Source organism: Triticum aestivum, chromosome 2A (assembly GCF_018294505.1).
Source record: "Triticum aestivum cultivar Chinese Spring chromosome 2A, IWGSC CS RefSeq v2.1, whole genome shotgun sequence".
NCBI lineage: Eukaryota > Viridiplantae > Streptophyta > Magnoliopsida > Poales > Poaceae > Triticum > Triticum aestivum.
Window position 1 is genome coordinate 743,423,552 of NC_057797.1, and position 23,706 is coordinate 743,447,257.

A 23,706-nucleotide genomic window follows, 5' to 3' on the forward strand; every position below is an offset into this window, starting at 1 on the left:
CGAATGGCGGCAGGCGGCGGGAGGCCGTCCCGTCCTCGGACGGCGACGACTTAGCGTGGCGGGCCAGGGCTGCTGGTGCTGTGGATGGCCCTTCGGGCGGCGGCGGCCGGCTTGGCTGCGGTGGCGTCCATGCTGTCTTCAGATCGGCGACAGCGGCGTGGAGGGCCTGGTGGTCTCGTCGGCGACACCTCCGATCAGATCTGTTCTGACCGGTGCAGCCGGCGGTGGTGGTCATCTCTTCCGTCAGAGGTGGTCGGCCTAAGGCTGGGTGTTCGGATCTCGGGATCCGTCATCTGACACCAGCTGCGAGTCAGGGAGACGTAGTTGCCGGTGAAAACTAAGCCGACGGCGGGCGATGGCGGCGTTCCACGTCGTTATCTTGATGAAGGCATCGTCATGTGACTTCCGTCGACCCACTCGTGTTGCTCCGGGGGAAACCCTAGGATCTGGTGTTCCAGACCGGACGATGGCGGCACTGCGGTGTCGTTTCTCTCTTGGGAGCGTCGTTTTGTGGAGCAGCGCTGGAAGTCAGAGGAAGGAGGTGGAGCGGCTTCGTCTTGCACAGAGCTTCGGTGGAGATGTCAAGTCATGCCTGACCGACAGGTGCTATGCTTGGTCATGCCTGGTCGGCAGGTGCTACGCACGACAGATCCTCCAAGGGTTTCAAGCTGTGTCGGCTGGTGGTACGTGGCAGCATGGCGCTGAGGTGTATCAGTGGTGGCCGCGGCGTGTATAGCTGTTTGCGCGCAGGGAGGAGGTGCCGTTGAGCGTCGTGGTGGCGTTGACGATAGCTGGACCGAGCAAGGTTGATGCATCAGTACAGTTCTGAAGATGGAGCGGTGGCAGTTGGCGGCCGCGGCCTCTGAGAGCACGCCGGATCAGTGTGTGTCCCAGACCCGGCAAGTGGCTAGGTTGGGGTCTCAGGTCTTAGATGTTAGGCTTGGCTGCGATGTCTGTTTGGTATTAGGCCCAGGCCGAACGAAGGGCCGAAGATTGCTTACTGTAGACGATGTCATCTCTGATGAAGAAGATGGCTACCAAAACCCTAAAACCAATCTAATCTAATGAAAACACTACTAATATTAAGAACTCCACTCGTAGATCGGGTTCCCCACCCTTCCCGACACCGGCGAGTCTGGCCAGAGGAGGGGGACCCGATCTATGGTGGAGCCAGAGACTAGGTTTTCAGAGGACCTCTCGTGGCGGCGGTCGAAATTTGAAAATTAAGTTGTCTTTTTCACACATGGATTATTTAGAGGAGTGTTACCGAGAGTAAGAGCATCTACAATAGGTATCCTTAAATTCTCCTCAAACGTCCGCAGACACGTCCGATCAGGAAAAAGAAGGGGAAAGGTGACCCGATCAGATCCCTCATATCATCCCTATATGTCCGGGCTATCTACGAACCGTCATATTGATGACAAATGTAGGAATGATATGAGGCTCGTGGACGCGTCCGGTCAGTCCGTCATGTAGGACGCGGTTCACCCCTATTCTTTGTTCATTATTTTCGTTCTCTCTCTTCATCTCAACCAATCATGTGCAAATGACAGAATATACGTGAAAGAAAATAAGGAGTATAACTGCATGGACAAATAAATAACAAGGACTTAAAATGCACACATCCGGTCACTAACCGGATGCGTCCACGTATGATTAAGGGGTTAGATTTGCTAAACTGCCCCCGGCCAGGGAACAGTTTTACTCCGCTGGATTGGATACCAAACCCCGCTGACAAAGCAACACCCACTCTGGTCGAGCTCGAATACCACAACGGCTGGATCCCTACTGTATCAGTCCTCAGACTCTCACTCTCTCTCACAGGAGCTCAGAACAAAAGCTACTCCCTTCATTTTTATTTACTTCGCATATTAGAGTTGACTAAAATCAAACTTTCTAAAATTTGACCAAGTTTATAGAAGAAAATATAAATATTTATCATAACAAATTTATACTATGTGGAAGTACATTTGATAATAAATTTAATGGTGTTGATTTCTTATTATATATGTTAATATTTTTGTGTACAAACTTTGTCAAAGTTTATAAAGTTTGACTTTGACCAAAGCTAATATGCAGAGTAAATGAAAACAGAGGAAGTACTAGTATTGAACTCTGAAGAACAGTGCAAAACTGAGAACGCTCGCTAAATACTAGTACTCCATTCTTGAGTAGAGCTTAACCTTCATGTATATCAGTGCATTGGAGAGTCATGTTATCTTTCTTTACCCAAGAAAAAAGAAAGAAATATGAGCACTGATCATTGGAATCATCAAAGCCTCGTTTCGCAACTCGATGCTCTGATTCAGAACTTGGTTTCCTTTGCCAAGAAAAATAAAGAGATAGAGCTTGGTTTTTTGAGCATTTTGGCCTAGAGTGAGAGCAGAGAGTTTTGTGTAGATCACACATGAACAGAGTTTGATTTTGCAACCAGAAACTGATGCATCATCCAGCCATAGATCATGTGGGTTACACTCTCCTAGGAAAACAAGTGCAAGAACTAGCAAATCCAACGAGCCATACAACTGAGGTCTGAGGAGCCAGAGCAAAAACAGTGAACCGAATCAAGATCTACGAGGAGAAGAAGCGCGCGGTGAAGTTGGACGACGACGACGAGGCCCGGTTGGCGTCGGCGACCGTGCCGGGCCACAGCGTCACCGGCGGCCGGCCGTCGAAGACCGCAGGCGGGGGGCACGCCAGCACGCCCAGCGGCGGGAGCTTCCTCATCATGGGCAGCGGCGGCGAGAACGCCCCGTCCCCCCGCTCCTCCTCCGTGATCCCGCACCGCGACGGCGAGGCGTCCGGTGTCTCGAACGGCGTGTCGTGCCCGTGCCCGGCGGCGGCGCCCCGCTCGTACACCGGGTTGGAGATGTACATGAGGCCGTCGCTGTGAGCGGAGGAGGAGGAGCCGCGGGCGGTGGGCTCGTCGGACCGCGGCGGCGAGGGCGAGGGCGAGGGCGAGGAGCGGCGCGCGGGCGACCACCGCCACACGGCGGCCTCCAGCCTGGGGATGGCGAGGAGCAGGTCCTTGCGGGTGGGCGCGCACATGACGCCGTGCGCGTAGTAGAAGGGCGGGGTGCTGGTGAGCGCCCCGCGCGCCGTGGTGGACACGGACGCGTCGTCGGCCGTGCCGGTAATGTGCGGCGGGGATGAGGACCCCGCGCCCCCATGGCCGTGCTTCGGCCACTTGTGCGGCGGCGCCTCGATGGCGTCCGCGCGGAGGCGGCGGCGGCGGAGGTGGGAGCAGAAGAGGTCGGCGAGGAGGAGGATGACGATGGTGAGGAAGACGGCCAGGCTGAGCGCCACCATGACGCTCACCCCCACGCTCAGCCTCGACACCCCGTCGGTCGCCATCTCGGCCTCCGCCCTCCGCCCTCAGCTCGCTCGCCGCGCTCCCAGCCTCAGTGGTCAGCTGCTGGAGTGGCGACCGGCGAGTGTGAGTGAGTGTGCTGTACTTGCAACGAATGAAGTGGTCGCTGCCTCACTGGCCAGTCAAGCTCTGGTGGCAACAAAATAGAGGACTAGTCTCTCGGTTAGAGCGGCTATCTCATTGTCTAATCAAAGTGGCCTAATCTAATCCACTGTTTGTCTCGTAACGATCAACTGCCGTCGCCGTCGCCGAGGCGAGTTAGTCCTTCCAAAAGCTAGGGCCTAGTGCGCTTAGCGACATGGATTAGGGCGTTCTTAATGGTCTGCACATGACCTGCCACGAGGTACCACGGCGTGGCCGAGCCCTTTCGGTGGCGACGGGGCCCGTGCGCGGCGTAGGGTAGAGTTGTCATAGGGACGAAGGCGGTTCTGCGAGGTGAAAGGAGAAAGGAGACGGTCGTGTCAGAGAGAGAGAGGAGGAGGAGGAGGACGGGGTGGTTTTGGCGGGAGAGGGAGGTCGCCGGTCTGTTTGGTGCAGGTGCGGATCCAAAGATTCTGCAGTTTTCTGCCCTCTGAGTCTCTGACCACACGAGGCACGAGTCGTGTGTTCATCATGAGAGCGGCTGTGGCCATTGACCGTGGACGTGTCCCTACCGCATGACTGTCATTTGCCAAAGTCGTAGCCTTGGTCGTGCTCGTGCTCATTCTTCAACACATGCAGCTTTGCTTCAAACTTTGTGGCGGGCCAATACATTCAGTCCCCGCGCAAACGAAATTGCTTCACACACGACACTTGATGCACGATCGGCAAACGACACTTGCTCCCCAACAGCGCTAGCATCAGCTAAGGAAAAAACAATTGCTTCCTTCCTTCACAGTCAGCTGCCAAGTAAGATCGTGCAAGAGTCGGTCACAAATATGTCGTCTGTATAGCAGCGCCGCCGCGCAAATAAAGTGACGAGAGTTTTCGTTTCAGGAAAAGGCAAAGACTCGCACTGCTACTCCCCTCGATCCAAATAAGTCTAGTAGATCGGTTTTCGTTAATTGACTGGACAATTCTTTTTTTTAATTAATCAATGAGGTAAGTCTTTTGTCTCCGTTTAAAAACAAGTTTCCCGGTTTTGGACCGAGGTCGAACTAGCTTAATTCAAAACTGCGAAACTAACTATGGATCGGACGGAGTACTATACAACACAGGCGAACAATACTACATGCACACACCACGCGGCGAAGCATGAATGGCGAAACTGTGTAAACCATTTGTTTTCTATGAATAAATAGCTAAAAGCTATCACAATTAAGGCGAACCTTAAAAATATACTACCACTCTCGTGGCAATTCATCGCAATTGGTAGTTTTTTTTGTTATGGTTCTAAAAAGTGGTATTTCTTTGGTAAGGGTCATCCTAATTGTGATAGTTATTAGCCATTCACTTGTTTTCTGCAGATCATTCAAGTCCCTCGGAAAAGCTAAAATCTTACGAAGATTAAATTTTGGTTATGGATGATTTTCTACAATGCCAACCAAACATGTTCATTACTTTTGTACTCTCTCCTCAAAATAATTGAATTTTTCAGGTTCATTCTAAGTCAAACTTAATTAAGTTTGACCAAATATGTATGAAAAAATGTCAACATCTACAATGAAAAAATGTTTCATTAGACTCATTAAGAAATACTATTCCACAGTAAATATTTTGATATCGTAAATCTCAGTTGATTTTCCTATAGACTTGGACAGACTTAGAAAAGCATTTAGAACAATCATATAACTTATTTGGAGTGGGGGAAGTCTATTATGTGACAAGGATGAGATTATTCATCATCTTTTCTTTGCTTGCTCGACATCCTCTTATATGTGGAGTGCTATACGCAGTACCATGACGACGTATGATAGGCCTGGTTGTTTTACCCTTTTTTGCGGGTTGTTGACTTTTGCACGGCAATTTGGAAAATCCGCAACAAAGCTTTGCTTCAAGAAAAAGGATTTAATATCATCTCTCGTTGATATGATTTGTTATGTGCGTGTTTCTTTTGTTTGCGGGTAAGTTTGCAAAATGATGCGAAGAAGCTTGCCGAAGAGGCAACCACACTCTAGCGCACGGTGGTGCAACAAGTCTCCTAAAAAACATGGTGGCATGCGGAGAAACTGCTTAGATATCCTAGCTCATCACGGTAAGTCCTGATGCTCGCGTTATTTCTAAATTTATTTCAGGATTTTTGGCGATGCGCTTGTGGGAGGAGGCGTTCCCGTCGACGATGAGGCGTCTACGGTGACTTCGTAAATCTCAAGGTGATATGCCGGCTTAGTCCCTCGGAGGTACTCATAGACCGTGTTAGAAAAAAGACAAGTATAACACGTAAATATAAATAACCACTATTTAGTGGGGTTTAACTATAATAGAAAGACAAGATCATACAAAGCCGTGGGGGCCGGGGGGGGGGGGGGGAGTAGGAAGAATCGTTGAGAGAGAGGAATCAAACCCTAGCCGCCACCAACCGAAAACGATCAATCTCGGGCATCTCACCTCATGGCGCTGCGCTACCTGACTACGAGGATGTGGTCCCCGGCCGCCGCTGCTCTCCGAACTTCGCCGCCGGCACCCGACGTTGTGTCTCCGGTAGCGCGCTCTCGGCCCTTCTCTGCACCCCTGTCAGCACGGCAGAAGAATTCTAGATCTTGAATCGGCCACTAGAGAGGATTTCATCCGCGAGTCAGAATTGCTACGTAAAGAAGCCAATGAAATTCTGGCACGTGTGTGGGAGTACAACGAGAAGATCATCCCATGAGTTGAGCAGGAACTTTACAGGACAGACAAGGTCATGGCTAGTGTTTGGGCCGCAGTCGAGCTCCTAGATTGGGCGATCTCTTCGTGTCATACTATGGTTAGATAGTCCGAGTGATGGCACTTTGTTGCTCATGTTGCTGCATTGTCTCCTAATGGAGCTTGCTATTATGCAGTTATCCATCTGTTTACGATGGTTAAGATGTAGTATCTCTATTCCATATTAATCGTCGTTGATTTAATATAATTTTATATTAAATTTGTATAGAATCAACAATAATTAATATGAAACGGACGGAGTACTGTTTAGTTTTTATATGGCTATGTGTGTTGGGGAACGTAGTAATTTAAAAAAATTCTTACGCACACGCAAGATCATGGTGATGCATAGCAACGAGAGAGGAGAGTGTTGTCTACGTACCCTCGTAGACCGAAAGCGGAAGCGTTAGCACAAGGCGGTTGATGTAGTCGTACGTCTTTACGGCCCGACCGATCAAGCACCGAAACTACGACACCTCCGAGTTCTAGCACACGTTCAGCTCGATGACGATCCCCGGACTCCGATCCAGCAGAATGTCGGGGAAGAGTTCCGTCAACACGACGGTGTGGTGACGATCTTGATGTTCTACCGTCGCAGGGCTTCGCCTAAGCACCGCTACAATATTATCGAGGATTATGGTGGAAGGGGGCACCGTACACGGCTAAGAGATCAATGATCAATTGTTGTGTCTTTGGGGTGCCCCCCTGCACCCGTATATAAAGGAGCAAGGGAGGAAGAGGCCGGCCCTAGGAGGGGGGGCGCCAAGTGTGGAGTCCTACTAGGACTCCCTAGTCCTAGTAGGATTCCACCTCCCATATGGAATAGGAAAAGAGGAAGGGAAAAGGAGAAGGATGGAAGGGGGCGCCCCCCTTCCCTAGTCCAATTCGGACCAGACCAAGGGGAGGGGTGCGGCCACCCTTGAGGCCCTTTTCCTTCTTTCCCGTATGGCCCAATAAGGCCCAATACGTATTCCCGTAACTCTCCGGTACTCCGAAAAATAGCCGAATCACTCGGAACCTTTCCGATGTCCGAATATAGTCGTCCAATATATCGATCTTTACGTCTCGACCATTTCGAGACTCCTCGTGATGTCTCCGATCTCATCCGGGACTCCGAACTCCTTCAGTACATCAAAACTCATAAATTCATAATATAACTATTATCGAAACCTTAAGCGTGCGGACCCTACCGGCAAGGTTGTCAGAATCGCGATTCTGTTATACGATTCTACGAGTTTACGATCCAAACTAATCCCTCTGATTCTACGATTTTAGTTAATGGAACCTACGTTTTACGATCCTGATAGTGAAGATTCCACGATTTGCGATCCTACCATCAGAGCTCCGATCCGATTCAAAATCGCGATTCTGACAACCTTGCCTACGGGTTCGAGAACAATGTAGACATGATCGAGACACGTCTCAGGTCAATAACCAATAGCGGAACCTCGATGCTCATATTGGCTCCCACATATTCTACGAAGATCTTTATCGGTCAGACCGCATAACAACATACATTCTTCCCTTTGTCATCGGTATGTTACTTGCCCGAGATTCGATCGTCGGTATCTCAATACCTAGTTCAATCTCGTTACCGGCAAGTCTCTTTACTCGTTCCGTAATACATCATCCTGCAACTAACTCATTAGTTGCAATGCTTGCAAGGCTTAAGTGATGTGCATTACCGAGAGGGCCCAGAGATACCTCTCCGACAATCGGAGTGACAAATCCTAATCTCGAAATACGCCAACCCAACAAGTACCTTCGGAGACACTTGTAGAGCACCTTTATAATCACCCAGTTACGTTGTGACGTTTGGTGGCACACAAAGTGTTCCTCCGGTAAACGGGAGTTGCATTATCTCATAGTCATAGGAACATGTATAAGTCATGTAGAAAGCAATAGCAACAAACTAAACGATCGAGTGCTATGCTAACGGAATGGGTCAAGTCAATCACATCATTCTCCTAATGATGTGATCCCGTTAATCAAACGACAACTCATGTCTATGGTTAGGAAACATAACCATCTTTGATCAACGAGCTAGTCAAGTAGAGGCATACTAGTGACACTCTGTTTGTCTATGTATTCACACATGTATTATGTTTTCGGTTAATACAATTATAGCATGAATAATAAATATTTATCATGATATAAGGAAATAAATAACAACTATATTATTGCCTTTAGGGCATATTTCCTTCAGTCTCCCACTTGCACTAGAGTCAATAATCTAGTTCACATCGCCATGTGATTTAACATCAATAGTTCACATCACCATGTGATTAACACCCATAGTTCACATCGACATGTGACCAACACCCAAAGGGTTTACTAGAGTCAATAATCCAGTTCACATCGCTATGTGATTAACACCCAAAGAGTACTGAGGTGTGATCATATTTTGCTTGTGAGAGAAGTTTAGTCAACGGGTCTGCCACATTCAGATCTGTAAGTATTTTGCAAATTTCTATGTCAACAATGCTCTGCATGGAGCTACTCTAGCTAATTGCTCCCACTTTCAATATGTATCCAGATTGAGACTTAGAGTCATTTGGATCAGTGTCAAAACTTGCATCGACGTAACCCTTTACGATGAACCTTTTGTCACCTTCATAATCGAGAAACATATCCTTATTCCACTAAGGATAATTTTGACCAATGTCCAGTGATCTACTCCTAGATCACTATTATACTCGTTTGCCAAACTCAGGGCAGGGTATACAATAGGTCTGGTACACAACATGGCATACTTTATAGAACCTATGGCTGAGGCATAGGGAATGACTTTCATTCTCTCTCTATCTTCTGCCGTGGTCGGTTTTTGAGTCATACTCAACTTCACACCTTGTAACACAGGCAAGAACTCCTTTTTGACTGTTCCATTTTGAACAACTTCAAAATCTTGTCAAGGTATGTACTCATTGAAAAAACTTATCAAGCGTATTGATCTATCTCTATAGATCTTGATGATCAATATGTAAGCAACTTCACCCAGGTCTTTCTTTGAAAAACTCCTTTCAAACATTCCTTTATGCTTTGCAGAACAGCATCCCACTCACTTTCTTGTAAATACAGGCTTTACCGCAAGTCTGTATAAAACTATATGCTTTGATCAACTTATCAAAGCGTATATTCCAACTCCGAGATGCTTGCACCAGTCCATAGATGGATCGCTGGAGCTTGCATATTTTGTTAGTACCTTTAGGATTGACAAAACCTTCTGGTTGCATCATATACAACTCTTCTTTAATAAATCCTTTAAGGAATGCAGTTTTGTTTATCCATTTGCTAGATTTCATAAAATGCAGCAATTGCTAACATGATTCAGACAGACTTAAGCATAGATACGAGTGAGAAACTCTCATCATAGTCAACACCTTGAACTTGTCGAAAACCTTTTTGCGACAATTCTAGCTTTGTAGATAGTAACACTACTATCAGCGTCCGTCTTCCTCTTGAAGATCCATTTAATCTCAATGGCTCGCCGATCATTGGGCAAGTCAATCAAAGTCCATACTTTGTTCTCATACATGGATCTCATCTTAGATTTCATGGCCTCAAGCCATTTCACGGAATCTAGGCTCATCATCGCTTCCTCATAGTTCATAGGCTCGTCATGGTCAAGTAACATGACCTCCAGAACAGGATTACCGTACCACTCTGGTGCGGATCTCACTCTGGTTTACCTACAAGGTTCGATAGTAACTTGATCTGAAGTTTACATGATCATCATCATTAGCTTCCTCACTAATTGGTGTAGTAGTCACAGGAACAGATTTCTATGATGAACTACTTTCCAATAAGGGAGCAGGTACAGTTACCACATCAAGTTCTACTTTCCTCCCACTCACTTATTTCGAGGGAAACTCCTTCTCTAGAAAGGATCCATTCTCAGCAATGAATATCTTGCCTTCAGATCTGTGATAGAAGGTGTACCCAACATTTTCTATTGGGTATCCTATGAAGATGCACTACTCCGATTTGGGTTTGAGCTTATCAGGTTGAAACTTTTTCACATAAGCATTGCAACCTCAAACTTTAAGAAACGACAACTTAGGTTCTTGCCAAACCATAGTTCATACGGTGTCGTCTCAACGGATTTAGATGGTGCCCTATTTAATGTGAATGTAGCTGTCTCTAATGCACAACCCCAAAACGGTAGTGGTAAATCGGTAAGAGACATCATAGATCGCACCATATCTAATAAAGTACGGTTACGATGTTTGGACACACCATTACACTGTAATGGTGTTTCAGGTGGCGTGAGTAGTGAAACTTTTTCACATTGTTTTAACTAAAGGCCAAACTCGTAACTCAAATATTTTACTTCTGCGATCATATCGTAGATACTTTTATTTTTGTTACGATGATTCTCCACGTCACTCTGAAATTCTTTGAACTTTTCAAATGTTTCAGATTTGTGTTTCATCAAGTAGATATACTCATATCTGCTTAAATCATCTGTGAAGATCAGAAAATAATGATACCTGCCGCGAGCCTCAATATTCATCGGACCACATACATCAGTATGTATGATTTCCAACAAATCTGTTGCTCGGTCCATTGTTCCGGAGAACGGAGTCTTAGTCATCTTGCCCATGAGGAATGGTTCGCAAGCATCAACTAATTCATAATCAAGTGATTCCAAAAGCCCATCAGCATGGATTTTCTTCATGCGCTTTACACCAATATGACCTAAACGGCAGTGCCACAAATAAATTGCACCATCATTATTAACTTTGCATCTTTTGGTTTCAATATTATGAATATGTGTATCACTACGATCGAGATCCAACGAACCATTTTCAGTGGGTGTGTAACCATATAAGGTTTTATTGATGTAAACAGAACAACAATTTATTCTCTTACTTAAATGAATAGCCGTATTGCAATAAACATGATCAAATCATATTCATGCTCAACGCAAACACCAAATAACACTTATTTAGGTTCAACACTAATCCCAAAAGTATAGGGAGTGTGCGATGATCATATCAATCTTGGAACCACTTCCAACACACATCGTCACTTCACCCTTAACTAGTCTATGTTCATTCTGCAACTCCCATTTCGAGTTACTACTCTTAGCAACTGAACCAGTATCAAATACCGAGGGGTTGCTACGAACACTAGTAAAATACACATCAATAATCTGTATATCAAATATACCTTTGTTCACTTTGCCATCCTTCTTATCCGCCAAATACTTGGGGCAGTTCCGCTTCCAGTGACCAGTCCCTTTGCAGTAGAAGCACTTAGTCTTAGGCTTAGGACCAGACTTGGGCTTCTTCACTTGAGCAGAAACTTGCTTGCCGTTCTTCTTGAAGTTCCCCTTCTTCCCTTTGCCCTTTTCTTGAAACTAGTGGTCTTGTCTACCATCAACACTTGATATTTTTCTTGATTTCTACCTTCGTCGATTTCAGCATTACGAAGAGCTTGGGAATCGTTTCCGTTATCCCTTGCATATCATAGTTCATCACGAAGTTCTACTAACTTGGTGATGGTGACTAGAGAATTCTGTCAATCACTATTTTATCTGGAAGATTAACTCCCACTTGATTCAAGCGATTGTAGTACCCGGACAATCCGAGCACATGCTCACTGCTTGAGCTATTCTCCTCCATCTTTTAGCTATAGAACTTGTTGGAGACTTCATATCTCTCAACTCGGGTATTTGCTTGAAATATTAACTTCAACTCCTGGAACATCTCATATGGTCCATGACGTTCAAAACGTTTTGAAGTCCCGATTCTAAGCCGTTTAAGCATGGTGCACTAAACTATCAAGTAGTCAGCATATTGAGCTAGCCAAATATTCATAACATCTGCATCTGCTCCTGCAATAGGTTTGTCACCTAGCGGTGCATCAAAGACATAATTCTTCTGTGCAGCAATGAGGATAAACCTCAGATCACGGATTCAATCCGCATCATTGCTACTAACATCTTTCAACTTAGTTTTCTCTAGGAACATATCAAAAATAAAATAGGGGAGCTAAATGCAAGCTATTGATCTACGACACAGATATGCTAATACTACCAGGACTAAGTTCATGATAAATTAAAGTTCAGTTAATAATATTACTTAAGAACTCCCACTTAGATAGACATCCCTCTAATCCTCTAAGTGATCACGTGATCCAAATCAACTAAACCATGTCCGATCATCACGTGAGATGGAGTAGTTTCAATGGTGAACATCACTATGTTGATCATATCTACTATATGATTCATGCTCGACCTTTCGGTCTCCGTGTTCCGAGGCCATATCTGTTATATGCTAGGCTCGTCAAGTTTAACCTGAGTATTCCGCGTGTGCAACTGTTTTGCATCCGTTGTATTTGAACGTAGAGCCTATCACACCCGTGTTGGAAATATGCCCTAGAGGCAATAATAAATTGGTTATTATTATATTTCCTTGTTCATGATAATTTTTTATTATCCATGCTAGAATTGTATTGATAGGAAACTCAGATACATGTGTGGATACATAGACAACACCATGTCCCTAGTAAGCCTCTAGTTGACTAGCTCGTTGATCAATAGATGGTTACGGTTTCCTGACCATGGACATTGGATGTCTTTGATAACGGGATCACATCATTAGGAGAATGATGTGATGGACAAGATCCAATCCTAAGCCTAGTACCAGATCATGTAGTTCGTATGCTAAAGCTTTTCTAATGTCAAGTATAATTTCCTTAGACCATGAGAACTCCCGGATACCGTAGGAGTGCTTTGGGTGTGCCAAACGTCATAACGTAACTGGGTGGCTATAAAGGTACACTACAGGTATCTCCGAAAGTGTCTATTGGGTTGGCACGAATCGAGACTGGGATTTGTCACTCCGTGTAAACAGAGAGGTATCTCTGGGCCCACTCGGTAGGACATCATCATAATGTGCACAATGTGATCAAGGAGTTGATCACAGGGATGATGTGTTACGAACAAGTAAAGAGACTTGCCGGTAACGAGATTGAACAAGGTATCGGGATACCGACGATCGAATCTCGGGCAAGTATCGTACCGCTAGACAAAGTGAATTGTATACGGGATTGATTAAGTCCTTGACATCGTGGTTCATCCGATGAGATCATCGTGGAACATGTGGGAGCCAACATGGGTATCCAGATCCCGCTGTTAGTTATTGACCGGAGAGTTATCTCGGTCATGTCTGCATGGTTCCCGAACCCGTAGGGTCTACACACTTAAGGTTCGATGACGCTAGGGTTATAAGGAATAGATATACGTGGTTACCGAATGTTGTTCGGAGTCCCGGATGAGATCCCGGACGTCACGAGGAGTTCCGGAATGGTCCGGAGGTAAAGATTTATATATGGGAAGTACTGTTTTGGTCACCGGAAAAGTTTCGGGGTTTATCGGTAACGTACCGGGACCACCGGGAGGGTCCCGGGGGTCCACCAAGTGGGACCACAAGCCCTGGAGGGCTGCATGGGCCAAGTGTGGGAGGGGACCAGCCCCAGGTGGGCTGGTGCACCCCCCCCCACAAGGGCCCAAGGCACCTAAGGGGAGGAGGGGGGGCAAACCCTAAGGGCAGATGGGCCTTAGGGCCCATGCCTAGTGTGCCTCCCTCTCCCCCTCCACCTGGCCACCACCCAGATGGGATCTGGGGGCTGCCGCCACCCCTAGGGAGGGAAACCTAGGTGGGGCCGCAGCCCCTCCCCTCCCCCTATATATACTTGAGGTTTGGGCTGCCCAAGACACACGAGTTCCTCTCCTTCTTGGCGCAGCCCTACCCCTCTCCCTCCTCGTCTCTTGCGGTGCTTGGCGAAGCCCTGCTGGAGTACCACGCTCCTCCACCACCACCACGCCGTTGTGCTGCTGCTGGATGGAGTCTTCCTTAACCTCTCCCTCTCTCCTTGCTGGATCAAGGCATGGGAGACGTCACCGGGCTGTACGTGTGTTGAACGCGGAGGTGCCGTCCGTTCGGCACTAGGATCTCCGGTGATTTGGATCATGACGAGTACGACTCCTTCAACCCCGTTCTCTTGAACGCTTCCGCTTAGCAATCTACAAGGGTATGTAGATGCACTCTCCTTCCCCTCGTTGCTGGTTTCTCCATAGATAGATCTTGGTGACACGTAAGAAAATTTTGAATTTCTGCTATGTTCCCCAACAACCCGATCATCACATGGTGTCTCAGCACGAAGAACTTTCGCAACGGTGCATACTCAGGGAGAACACTTATACTTTGATAATTTAGTGAGGGATCATCTTATAATGCTACCGTCAATAAAAGCAAGATAAGATGCATAAAAGATAAACATCACATGCAATCAATATAAGTGATATGATATGGCCATCATCATCTTGTACTTGTGATCTCCATCTCCGAAGTACCGTCATGATCACCATCGTCACCGGCGCGACACCTTGATCTCCATCGTAGCATCGTTGTCGTCTCGCCAATCTTATGCTTCCACGACTATCGCTACCGCTTAGTGATAAAGTAAAGCATTACAGCGTGATTGCATTGCATACAATAAAGCGACAACCATATGGCTCCTGCAGTTGCCAATAACTCGGTTACAGAACATAATCATCTCATACAATAAAATATAGCATCATGTCTTGACCATATCACATCACAACATGCCCTGCAAAAACAAGTTAGACGTCCTCTACTTTGTTGTTGCAAGTTTTATGTGGCTGCTACTGGGCTTAGCAAGAACCGTTCTTACCTACGTATCAAAACCACAACGATAGTTTGTCAAGTTGGTGCTGTTTTAACCTTCGCAAGGACCGGGTGTAGCCACACTCGATTCAACTAAAGTTGGAGAAACTGACACCCGCCAGCCACCTGTGTGCAAAGCACGTCGGTAGAACCAGTCTCGTGTAAGCGTACGCGTAATGTTGGTCCGGGCCGCTTCATCTAACAATACCGCCGAACCAAAGTATGACATGCTGGTAAGCAGTATGACTTATATCGCCCACAACTCACTTGTGTTCTACTCGTGCATATAACATCAACGCATAAACCAGGATCGGATGCCACTGTTGGGAACATAGTAATTTCAAAAAAATTCCTACGCACACGCAAGATCATGGTGATGCATAGCAACGAGAGAGGAGAGTGTTGTCTACGTACCCTCGTAGACCGAAAGCGGAAGCGTTAGCACAACGCGGTTGATGTAGTCGTACATCTTCACGGCCCGACCGATCAAGCACCGAACTACGGCACCTCCGAGTTCTTGCACACGTTTAGCTCGATGACGATCCCCGGACTCCGATCCAGCAGAATGTCGGGGAAGAGTTCCGTCAGCACGACGGCGTGGTGACGATCTTGATGTTCTACCGTCGTAGGGCTTCGCCTAAGCACCGCTACAATATTATCGAGGATTATGGTGGAAGGGGGCACCGTACACGGCTAAGAGATCAATGATCAATTTTTGTGTCTTTGGGGTGCCCCCCTGCACCCGTATATAAAGGAGCAAGGGAGGAGGGGGCCGGCCCTAGGAGGGGGTGCGCCAAGTGTGGAGTCCTACTAGGACTCCCTAGTCCTAATAGGATTCCACCTCCCATATGGAATAGGAAAAGAGGAAGGGAAAAGGAGAAGGAAGGAAGGAAGGGGGCGCCCCCCTTCCCTAGTCCAATTCGGACCAGACCAAGGGGAGGGGTGCGGCCACCCTTGAGGCCCTTTTCCTTCTTTGCCGTATGGCCCAATAAGGCCCAATACGTATTCCCATAACTCTCCCGTACTTCGAAAAATATCCGAATCACTCGGAACCTTTCCGATGTCCGAATATAGTAGTCCAATATATCGATCTTTACCTCTCGACTATTTTGAGACTCCTCGTGATGTCCCCGATCTCATTCGGGACTCCGAACTCCTTCAGTACATCAAAACTCATAAACTCATAATATAACTGTCATCGTAACCTTAAGCGTGCAGACCCTACGGGTTCGAGAACAATGTAGACATGACCGAGACACGTCTCCGGTCAATAACCAATAGCGGAACCTGGATGCTCATATTGGCTCCCACATATTCTACGAAGATCTTTATCGGTCAGACCGCATAACAACATACGTTGTTCCCTTTGTCATCGGTATGTTACTTGCCCGAGATTCGATCGTCGGTATCTCAATACCTAGTTCAATCTCATTACCGGCAAGTCTCTTTACTCGTTCCGTAATACATCATCCTGCAACTAACTCATTAGTTGCAATGCTTGCAAGGCTTAAGTGATGTGCATTACCGAGAGGGCCCAGAGATACCTCTCCGATAATCGGAGTGACAAATCCTAATCTCGAAATACGCCAACCCAACAAGTACCTTCGGAGACACCTGTAGAGCACCTTTATAATCACCCAGTTACGTTGTGACGTTTGGTGGCACACAAAGTGTTCCTCTGGTAAACGGGAGTTGCATAATCTCATAGTCATAGGAACATGTATAAGTCATGTAGAAAGCAATAGCAACAAACTAAACGATCGAGTGCTATGCTAACGGAATGGGTCAAGTCAATCACATCATTCTCCTAATGATGTGATCCCGTTAATCAAACGACAACTCATGTCTATGGTTAGGAAACATAACCATCTTTGATCAACGAGCTAGTCAAGTAGAGGCATACTAGTGACACTCTGTTTGTCTATGTATTCACACATGTATTATGTTTCCGGTTAATACAATTCTCGCATGAATAATAAACATTTATCATGATATAAGGAAATAAATAATAACTTTATTATTGCCTCTAGGGCATATTTCCTTCAATGTGTTTATCTCCGGTGTACTTATAATGTGATTGGTATTCTATACTCCAAAAAGGAGAATAACCAACGTTCATGGTCATGGTTTAATGTCCAAAAAAGTGACTAGGATTTTGTTCTTCTTTAGTTTAATAGATGTTTGCTACCTCTTGAGCACTGCGTTGGTTTTCCCCGAAGAGGAAGGGATGATGCAGCAAAGTAGCGTAAGTATTTCCCTCAGTTTTTGAGAACCAAGGTATCAATCCAGTAGGAGGCTACGCGCGAGTCCCTCGTACCTGCACAAAACAAATAAATGTGTGAATACATAGAATCTACAATGAATCTACAATTTTTGATTGCTCCATGATATATTATCTACTGTTTTAGACATTATTGGGCTTTATTTTCCACTTTTATATTATTTTTGGGACTAACCTATTAATAGGAGGCCCAACCCAGAATTGCTGTTTTTTTGCCTGTTTTAGGGTTTCGAAGAAAAGGAATATCAAACGGAGTCCAAACGGAATGAAAACCTTCGGAAACGTGATTTTCTCATCGGATAAGATCTAGGAGACTTGGACCCTCAGTCAAGAAAGCCACGAGGTGCTCACGAGGGTAGGGGCGCGCCCCCTGCCTCGTGGGCCCCTCGAAGCTCCACCGACGTACTTCTTCCTTCTATATATATCCACGTACCCCCAAACGATCGGGGACGGAGCCAAAAACCTAATTCAACCGCCATAACTTTCTGTATCCACGAGATCCCATCTTGGGGCCTGTTCCGGAGCTCCGCCGGAGGGGGCATCGATCACGGAGGGCTTCTACATCAACGCCATAGCCTCTCCGATGAAGTGTGAGTAGTTTACCTCAGACCTACGGGTCCATAGTTAGTAGCTAGATGGCTTATTCTCTCTTTTTGGATCTCAATACAATGTTCTCCCCCTCTCTTGTGGAGAACTATTCAATGTAATCTTCTTTTGCTGTGTGTTTGTTGAGACTGATGAATTGTGGGTTTATGATCAAGTCTATCTATGAATAATATTTGAATCTTCTCTGAATTCTTTTATGTATGATTGGTTATCTTTGCAAGTCTCTTCGAATTATCAGTTTGGTTTGGCCTACTAGATTGATCTTTCTTGCAATGGGAGAAGTGCTTAGCTTTGGGTTCAATCTTGCGGTGTCCTTTCCCAGTGACAGAAGGGGCAGCAAGGCACGTATCGTATTTTTGCATCGAGGATAACAAGATGGGTTTTTTATCATATTGCATGAAACTATACCTCTACATCATGTCATCTTGCTTAAGGCGTTACTCTGTTTTTAACTTAATACTCCAGATGCATGCTAGATAGCGGTCGATGAGTGGAGTAGTAGTAGTAGATGTAGAATCGTTTCGGTCTACTTGTCTCGGACGTGATGCCTATATACATGATCATACCTAGATATTCTCCTAACTATGCTCAATTCTGTCAATTGCTCAACAGTAATTTTTCACCCACCGTAGAATACTTATGCTCTTGAGAGAAGCCACTAGTGAAACCTATGGCCCCCGGGTCTCTTTCTCATCATATTAATCTCCATTACTTTATTATTTCTTTGCTTTTACTTTGCTTTACTTTTTTACTTTGCATCTCTCTATCAAAAATAACAAAAAATATTATTTATCATCTCTGTCAGATCTCACTTTCGTAAGTGACCGTGAAGGGATTGATAACCCCTAAGCGCGTTGGTTGCGGTGAGCTATTGTTTTTGTGTAGGTACGGGGGACTCGAGCGTAGCCTCCTACTGGATTGATACCCTGGTTCTCAAAAACTAAGGGAAATACTTACGCTACTTTGCTGCATCATCCCTTCCTCTTCGGGGAAATCCAACGCAGTGCTCAAGAGGTAGCAAGAAGAATTTCTGGTGCCGTTGCCGGGGAGTCTGCGCAAAAGTCAACATACCAAGTACCCATCACAATCCCTATCTCCCACATTACATTATTTGCCATTTGCCTCTCGTTTTCCTCTCCCCCACTTCACCTTTGCCGTTTTATTCGCCCTCTCTCTCTCTCTCTCTCTCTCTCCTCCCTCTCTATTTGCCTCTTTGCTCTTGTTTGCTCGTGTGTTGGATTGCTTGTTTGTCGCGATGGCTCAAGATAATACTAAATTGTGGGACTTCACCAATACCAACAATAATGATTTCCTTAGCACTCCGATTGCTCCTCTTACCGATGCTGAATCTTGTGAAATTAATACTGCTTTGTTGAATCTTGTCATGAAAGATCCGTTCTCCGGCCTTCCTAGTGAAGATGCCGCTACACATCTTAATAGCTTCGTTAATTTGTGTGACATGCAAAATAAAAAAGATGTCGATAATGATATTGTTAAATTGAAGCTATTTCCTTTTTCGCTTAGAGATCGTGCTAAAGCTTGGTTTTCATCTTTGCCTAAAAATAGTATTGATTCAAGGAACAAGTGCAAAGATGCTTTTATCTCTAAGTATTTTCCTCCCGCTAAGATCATCTCTCTTAGAAACGATATTATGAATTTTAAACAACTTGATCATGAACATGTTGCACAAGCTTGGGAGAGAATGAAATTAATGATACGTAATTGCCCTACTCATGGTTTGAATTTGTGGATGATTATACAAATTTTTTATGCCGGACTGAATTCTGCTTCTAGAAATCTTTTAGATTCGGTCGCGGGAGGCACTTTTATGGAAATCACTTTAGGAGAAGCTACTAAACTGCTAGATAATATTATGGTTAATTATTCTCAATGGCATACTGAAAGATCTACTAAAAAGGTGCATGCGATAGAAGAAATTAATGTTTTAAGTCGAAAGATGGATGAACTTATGAAATTATTTGCTAATAAGAGTGTTTCTTCTGACCCTAATGATGTGCCCTTGTCTACTTTGATTGAGAATAATAATGAATCTATGGATGTGAATTTTGTTGGTAGGAACAATTTTGGTAACAACGCGTATAGAGGAAATTTCAATCCTAGGCCTTACCCTAGTAATCCCTCTAATAATTATGGTAATTCCAACAACAATTCTTATGGAAATTATAATAAGATGCCCTCTGATTTTGAATCTAATATTAAAGAATTTATTTATTTGCAAAAGAATTTTAATGCTATGATCGAAGAAAAATTACTTACGATTAATGATTTGGCTAGGAACGTTGATAGAATTGCTCTTGATGTTGATTCTTTGAAACTTAGATCTATTCCACCTAAGCATGATATCAATGAGTCTCTCAAAGCCATGAGAATTTCCATTGACGTGTGCAGGGAAAGAACCACTAGGATGCGTGCTAAGAAAGATGCCTTTATAAAAGCGTGTTCTTCTAGTTCCTATGAAAATAATGATGAAGATCTAAAAGTTATTGATGTGTACCCTATTAACTCTTTGTTTTGCAATATGAATCTTGATAATGATGGGACTGAATATGATCCACCTTTACCTAGAAGGTGTTCTAAGAATTCAGAATTTGTTGATCTTGAGGCTAAATTTGATAAAAGTGGGATTGAATAAATTTAAACCCTAGATGTTGCTAAACCCACTATTATGGGTTTCAAGGAATTTAACTATGAAAATTGCTCTTTGATTGATTGTACTTCCTTGTTGCAATCCGTGCTAAAATCTCCTCACGCTTATAGTCAAAATAAAGCGTTTATGTAAGTGCATCTAGTGCCACCCCTAGTTGGGTTTGGAGTATTGACAACAAACCTAGTTGAGGGACTAATGTGTTTGTGAGAATTGCAGGATAACACAGGTAGAAGTCCCTCATTGATTCGGTTTTCCTACCAGAGATGACCCCTAAAAATGTATGAAGACATTGAAGTCAAAGGTGGTATGTGAAGACATTCACATTGAAAACTATGACAAGAGAAGACATTGCGTGAAGACTATGGAGCGCGAAGACTTAGCAGTTTCGTCGTTCTATGTTTTTCTTTGTTGAGTCATAGGAACCACCGCACTGTTAAGTGGGGTCCAAGTGAACCAGTCAGAATGACTGAAGTGATGCTTAACCAAAATCCTATGTCTTCGAGTGAAGACTATGAGAGCAAATCTTGTCCAGAGTTGGATAAGTCAGCTTTGCTTGTAGCCCAAGTAAAGTTGCCGTGTGTGTTTGAAATCTGACCATTGGAACACGTGTCAATTCCTTAGTGACCGAGGGTCATTTCAGACAAATCAGGTCGGGTTGCCTAGTGGCTATAAATAGCACACCCCCACAACCATAAACGGTTGGCTGCTCAAAGTTAGTGTACGGCTTTTGTCGTTTGAGAGCAACCCACCTCGAAGCCTTTGAGAGAGAATTCCTTGCGAGGATAAAGCCCTAACCACCCAGAGCCAAAGAGTGTTAGGCATCACTGAAGTCTTCCTGTCTGTGTGATCTGAAGACTTATTACACTTGAGGACTGTGAATCCTCCAGCCGGTTAGGCGTCGCGTTCTGAGCATCCAAGAGTCATTGTGGATCGCCGGTGAACGAAGTCTGTGAAGGTTTGGAAGTCTACCTTGAAGACTTACCAGAGTGATTGGGCAAGGACTGGGTGTCCTTAGCTCAAGGGGAATAAGGTGAAGACGCGGTCTTCTGAGTTGAATCTCAGCCTCCCTAACCAGACGTACAGTTGTCACAGCAACTGGAACTGGTCCAACAAATCATTGTCTTCAACGAGTCACTGGTTTCATCCTTCCCATTCCTTTACTTACTATTGGCCCTGGTGAAGTCATTGCATGATTGCATTATCTTTTGTCTTCATTGAGTGACTGCTTGTTCTGATTGGCTTCACAATATCTTCCTACCTGATCTTTACTGCCTAGCTGCTATTAGTCATTGTGCTTTCACTTCATTGAATACTTGACTATGGTTTGCCTAGTGTAGTCTACCTTCCGCTGCATGGTAATAGGTTTATTTCTATCGTTTGTCTTCGAAACTTCCATGTTTTGAAGACTTTCATAAAAATCGCCTATTCACCCCCCCTCTAGTCGATCACTAGCACTTTCAATTGGTATCAGAGCAAGGTACTCCCTTGTTCTGTGTGATTCGGTTTAACCACCTGGAGTTTTAGCTATGTCGACTGCAGGGATAATCAAAGTCTCCGCTGCGTGCCCAGTCTTCGATGGAACTGAATATCCCTACTAGAAGAATAACATGCGCATGCATCTTGAAGCCATTGATGTCGACCTATGGTATGTCGTCAAGAATGGCGTTCCCAAGGCTGGTGAAGGTGTCACCGCTGCTGATGTCAAGAAGTTCGTTCAACTGGACTCCACTGCCAAGAACATCATCTGTGGTCATCTGACCAAAGGACAGTATGGCCGTGTGAGTGCTTTGGAAACATCTAAGCTAGTCTGGGACTGGCTCTCCAAGGTCAACGAAGGCATCTCAACCCAGAGAGACCAGAGAATTAGTGTCCTTCGCAACCTCTTCAACTGCTTCAAGAGAAATGACAATGAGAATGTTCAGCTCACGTTTGATCGACTCACTGACATCACAAATGAGCTTCAAGCCCTCGGCACCACTGAGATCACCAAGCATGAAGTTGTCAAGACACTCCTGAGATCACTTGACAGCTTGTTTGACACCCTAGCCCTGATGATTCAAGAACGTCCTGACTTCAAAACACTCGATCCGTCTGACATACTTGAGAGGCTCAACACACACGAGTTTCAGCTTTCTGAGAAAAGAGACATCTATGGTCCCAACTATGGGCGAACTCGTGCCTTGAAGGCAAAAGCTGTCTCCTCATCTGAAGAAGAATCTGACAGCAGTTCTGATGATCCTGAAGACATTGGAAAGGAGCTTGCTATGCTTGTGAAGAAGTTCCAAAAATTCACCAAGAAGAAAGGCTTCAGAAAGTCCTCACGATCAAGCTCAAGGAATGATGAAGCTTCTGCTCATGACTACAAGAAGAGAACATGCCACAAGTGCAAGAAACCTGGCCACTACATCTCTGAGTGTCCGCAGTGGGACAATGAGAACAAGAAGAAAAAGAAGAGCAAGGAGTATGATTCTGACGACAAGAAGAAGAAGAAATACTCAAAGTCTTCTTCCAAGTCCTCCTCAAAGTCTTCATCACACAAGAAGAGCTCATCTGGCAAGGCACGTGCGTTTGTTGGCAAGGAAATGGATTCAGAGGAGGAGTCCGCTTCTGAGGAGGCGGAGGTGGAGTCTGAGGAGGAGTCCGATTCTGGCGTTGCGAGTCTGGCTACAGCATACGTTGCCAAGTCCATCTTCAACACTGAAGACAATGACTCCGTCACCGACACCGATGCAAATGACAAGGACTACTCCGCTCCTACCTACTGCTTCATGGCACGCGGTGCCAAGGTAAACACACGCACTACTCACTATCAAACTTCCAGTGAAGATGACTCTGATTGTGGTTCCAAACCCAGCTACAAAACACTTGCTAAAATTGCAACTGAACAACAGAAAGCTATGGAACATATTCAAAAACTGTTAGACAAAAGCGATGACCTGTTAGACGCTGAAATGACTCGATCTCAGTCCTTAATTGAAGACATAAAAAATCTTCACGTTAAGTATGAGGAACTTGAAAGTCGTCATGAAACGCTCTCAACAACTCATGAAAAGCTTTCCTATGATTATCTTCAAAGGAAGCAAGATCTTGAGAAATTGAGAGCGGCTCATGAAGATCTTCAAAAGGAAAACGAGTCACTTCGCGCCAAACAGATCAGTTCCGCTCAGGAAGGATTTGAACCACCATGTCTTAAATGTATTGAGCGTGACAACGCTACTTCTGTTGCTGGTTGTTCTACTGCTGCTACTATTGCAATATCTTC

General features: G+C 45.2%; 1 protein-coding gene across 1 annotated transcript; it reads right to left on the reverse strand.

The window, feature by feature from the left end:
* Positions 1 to 2,254: 2,254 nt before the first annotated feature.
* Positions 2,255 to 3,508, reverse strand: LOC123186358 (uncharacterized). The gene has a single exon (XM_044598135.1). The coding sequence runs from the start codon at positions 3,352 to 3,354 to the stop codon at positions 2,572 to 2,574; it is 783 nt and encodes a 260-aa protein (XP_044454070.1). The 5' UTR covers positions 3,355 to 3,508; the 3' UTR covers positions 2,255 to 2,571.
* Positions 3,509 to 23,706: the final 20,198 nt, after the last annotated feature.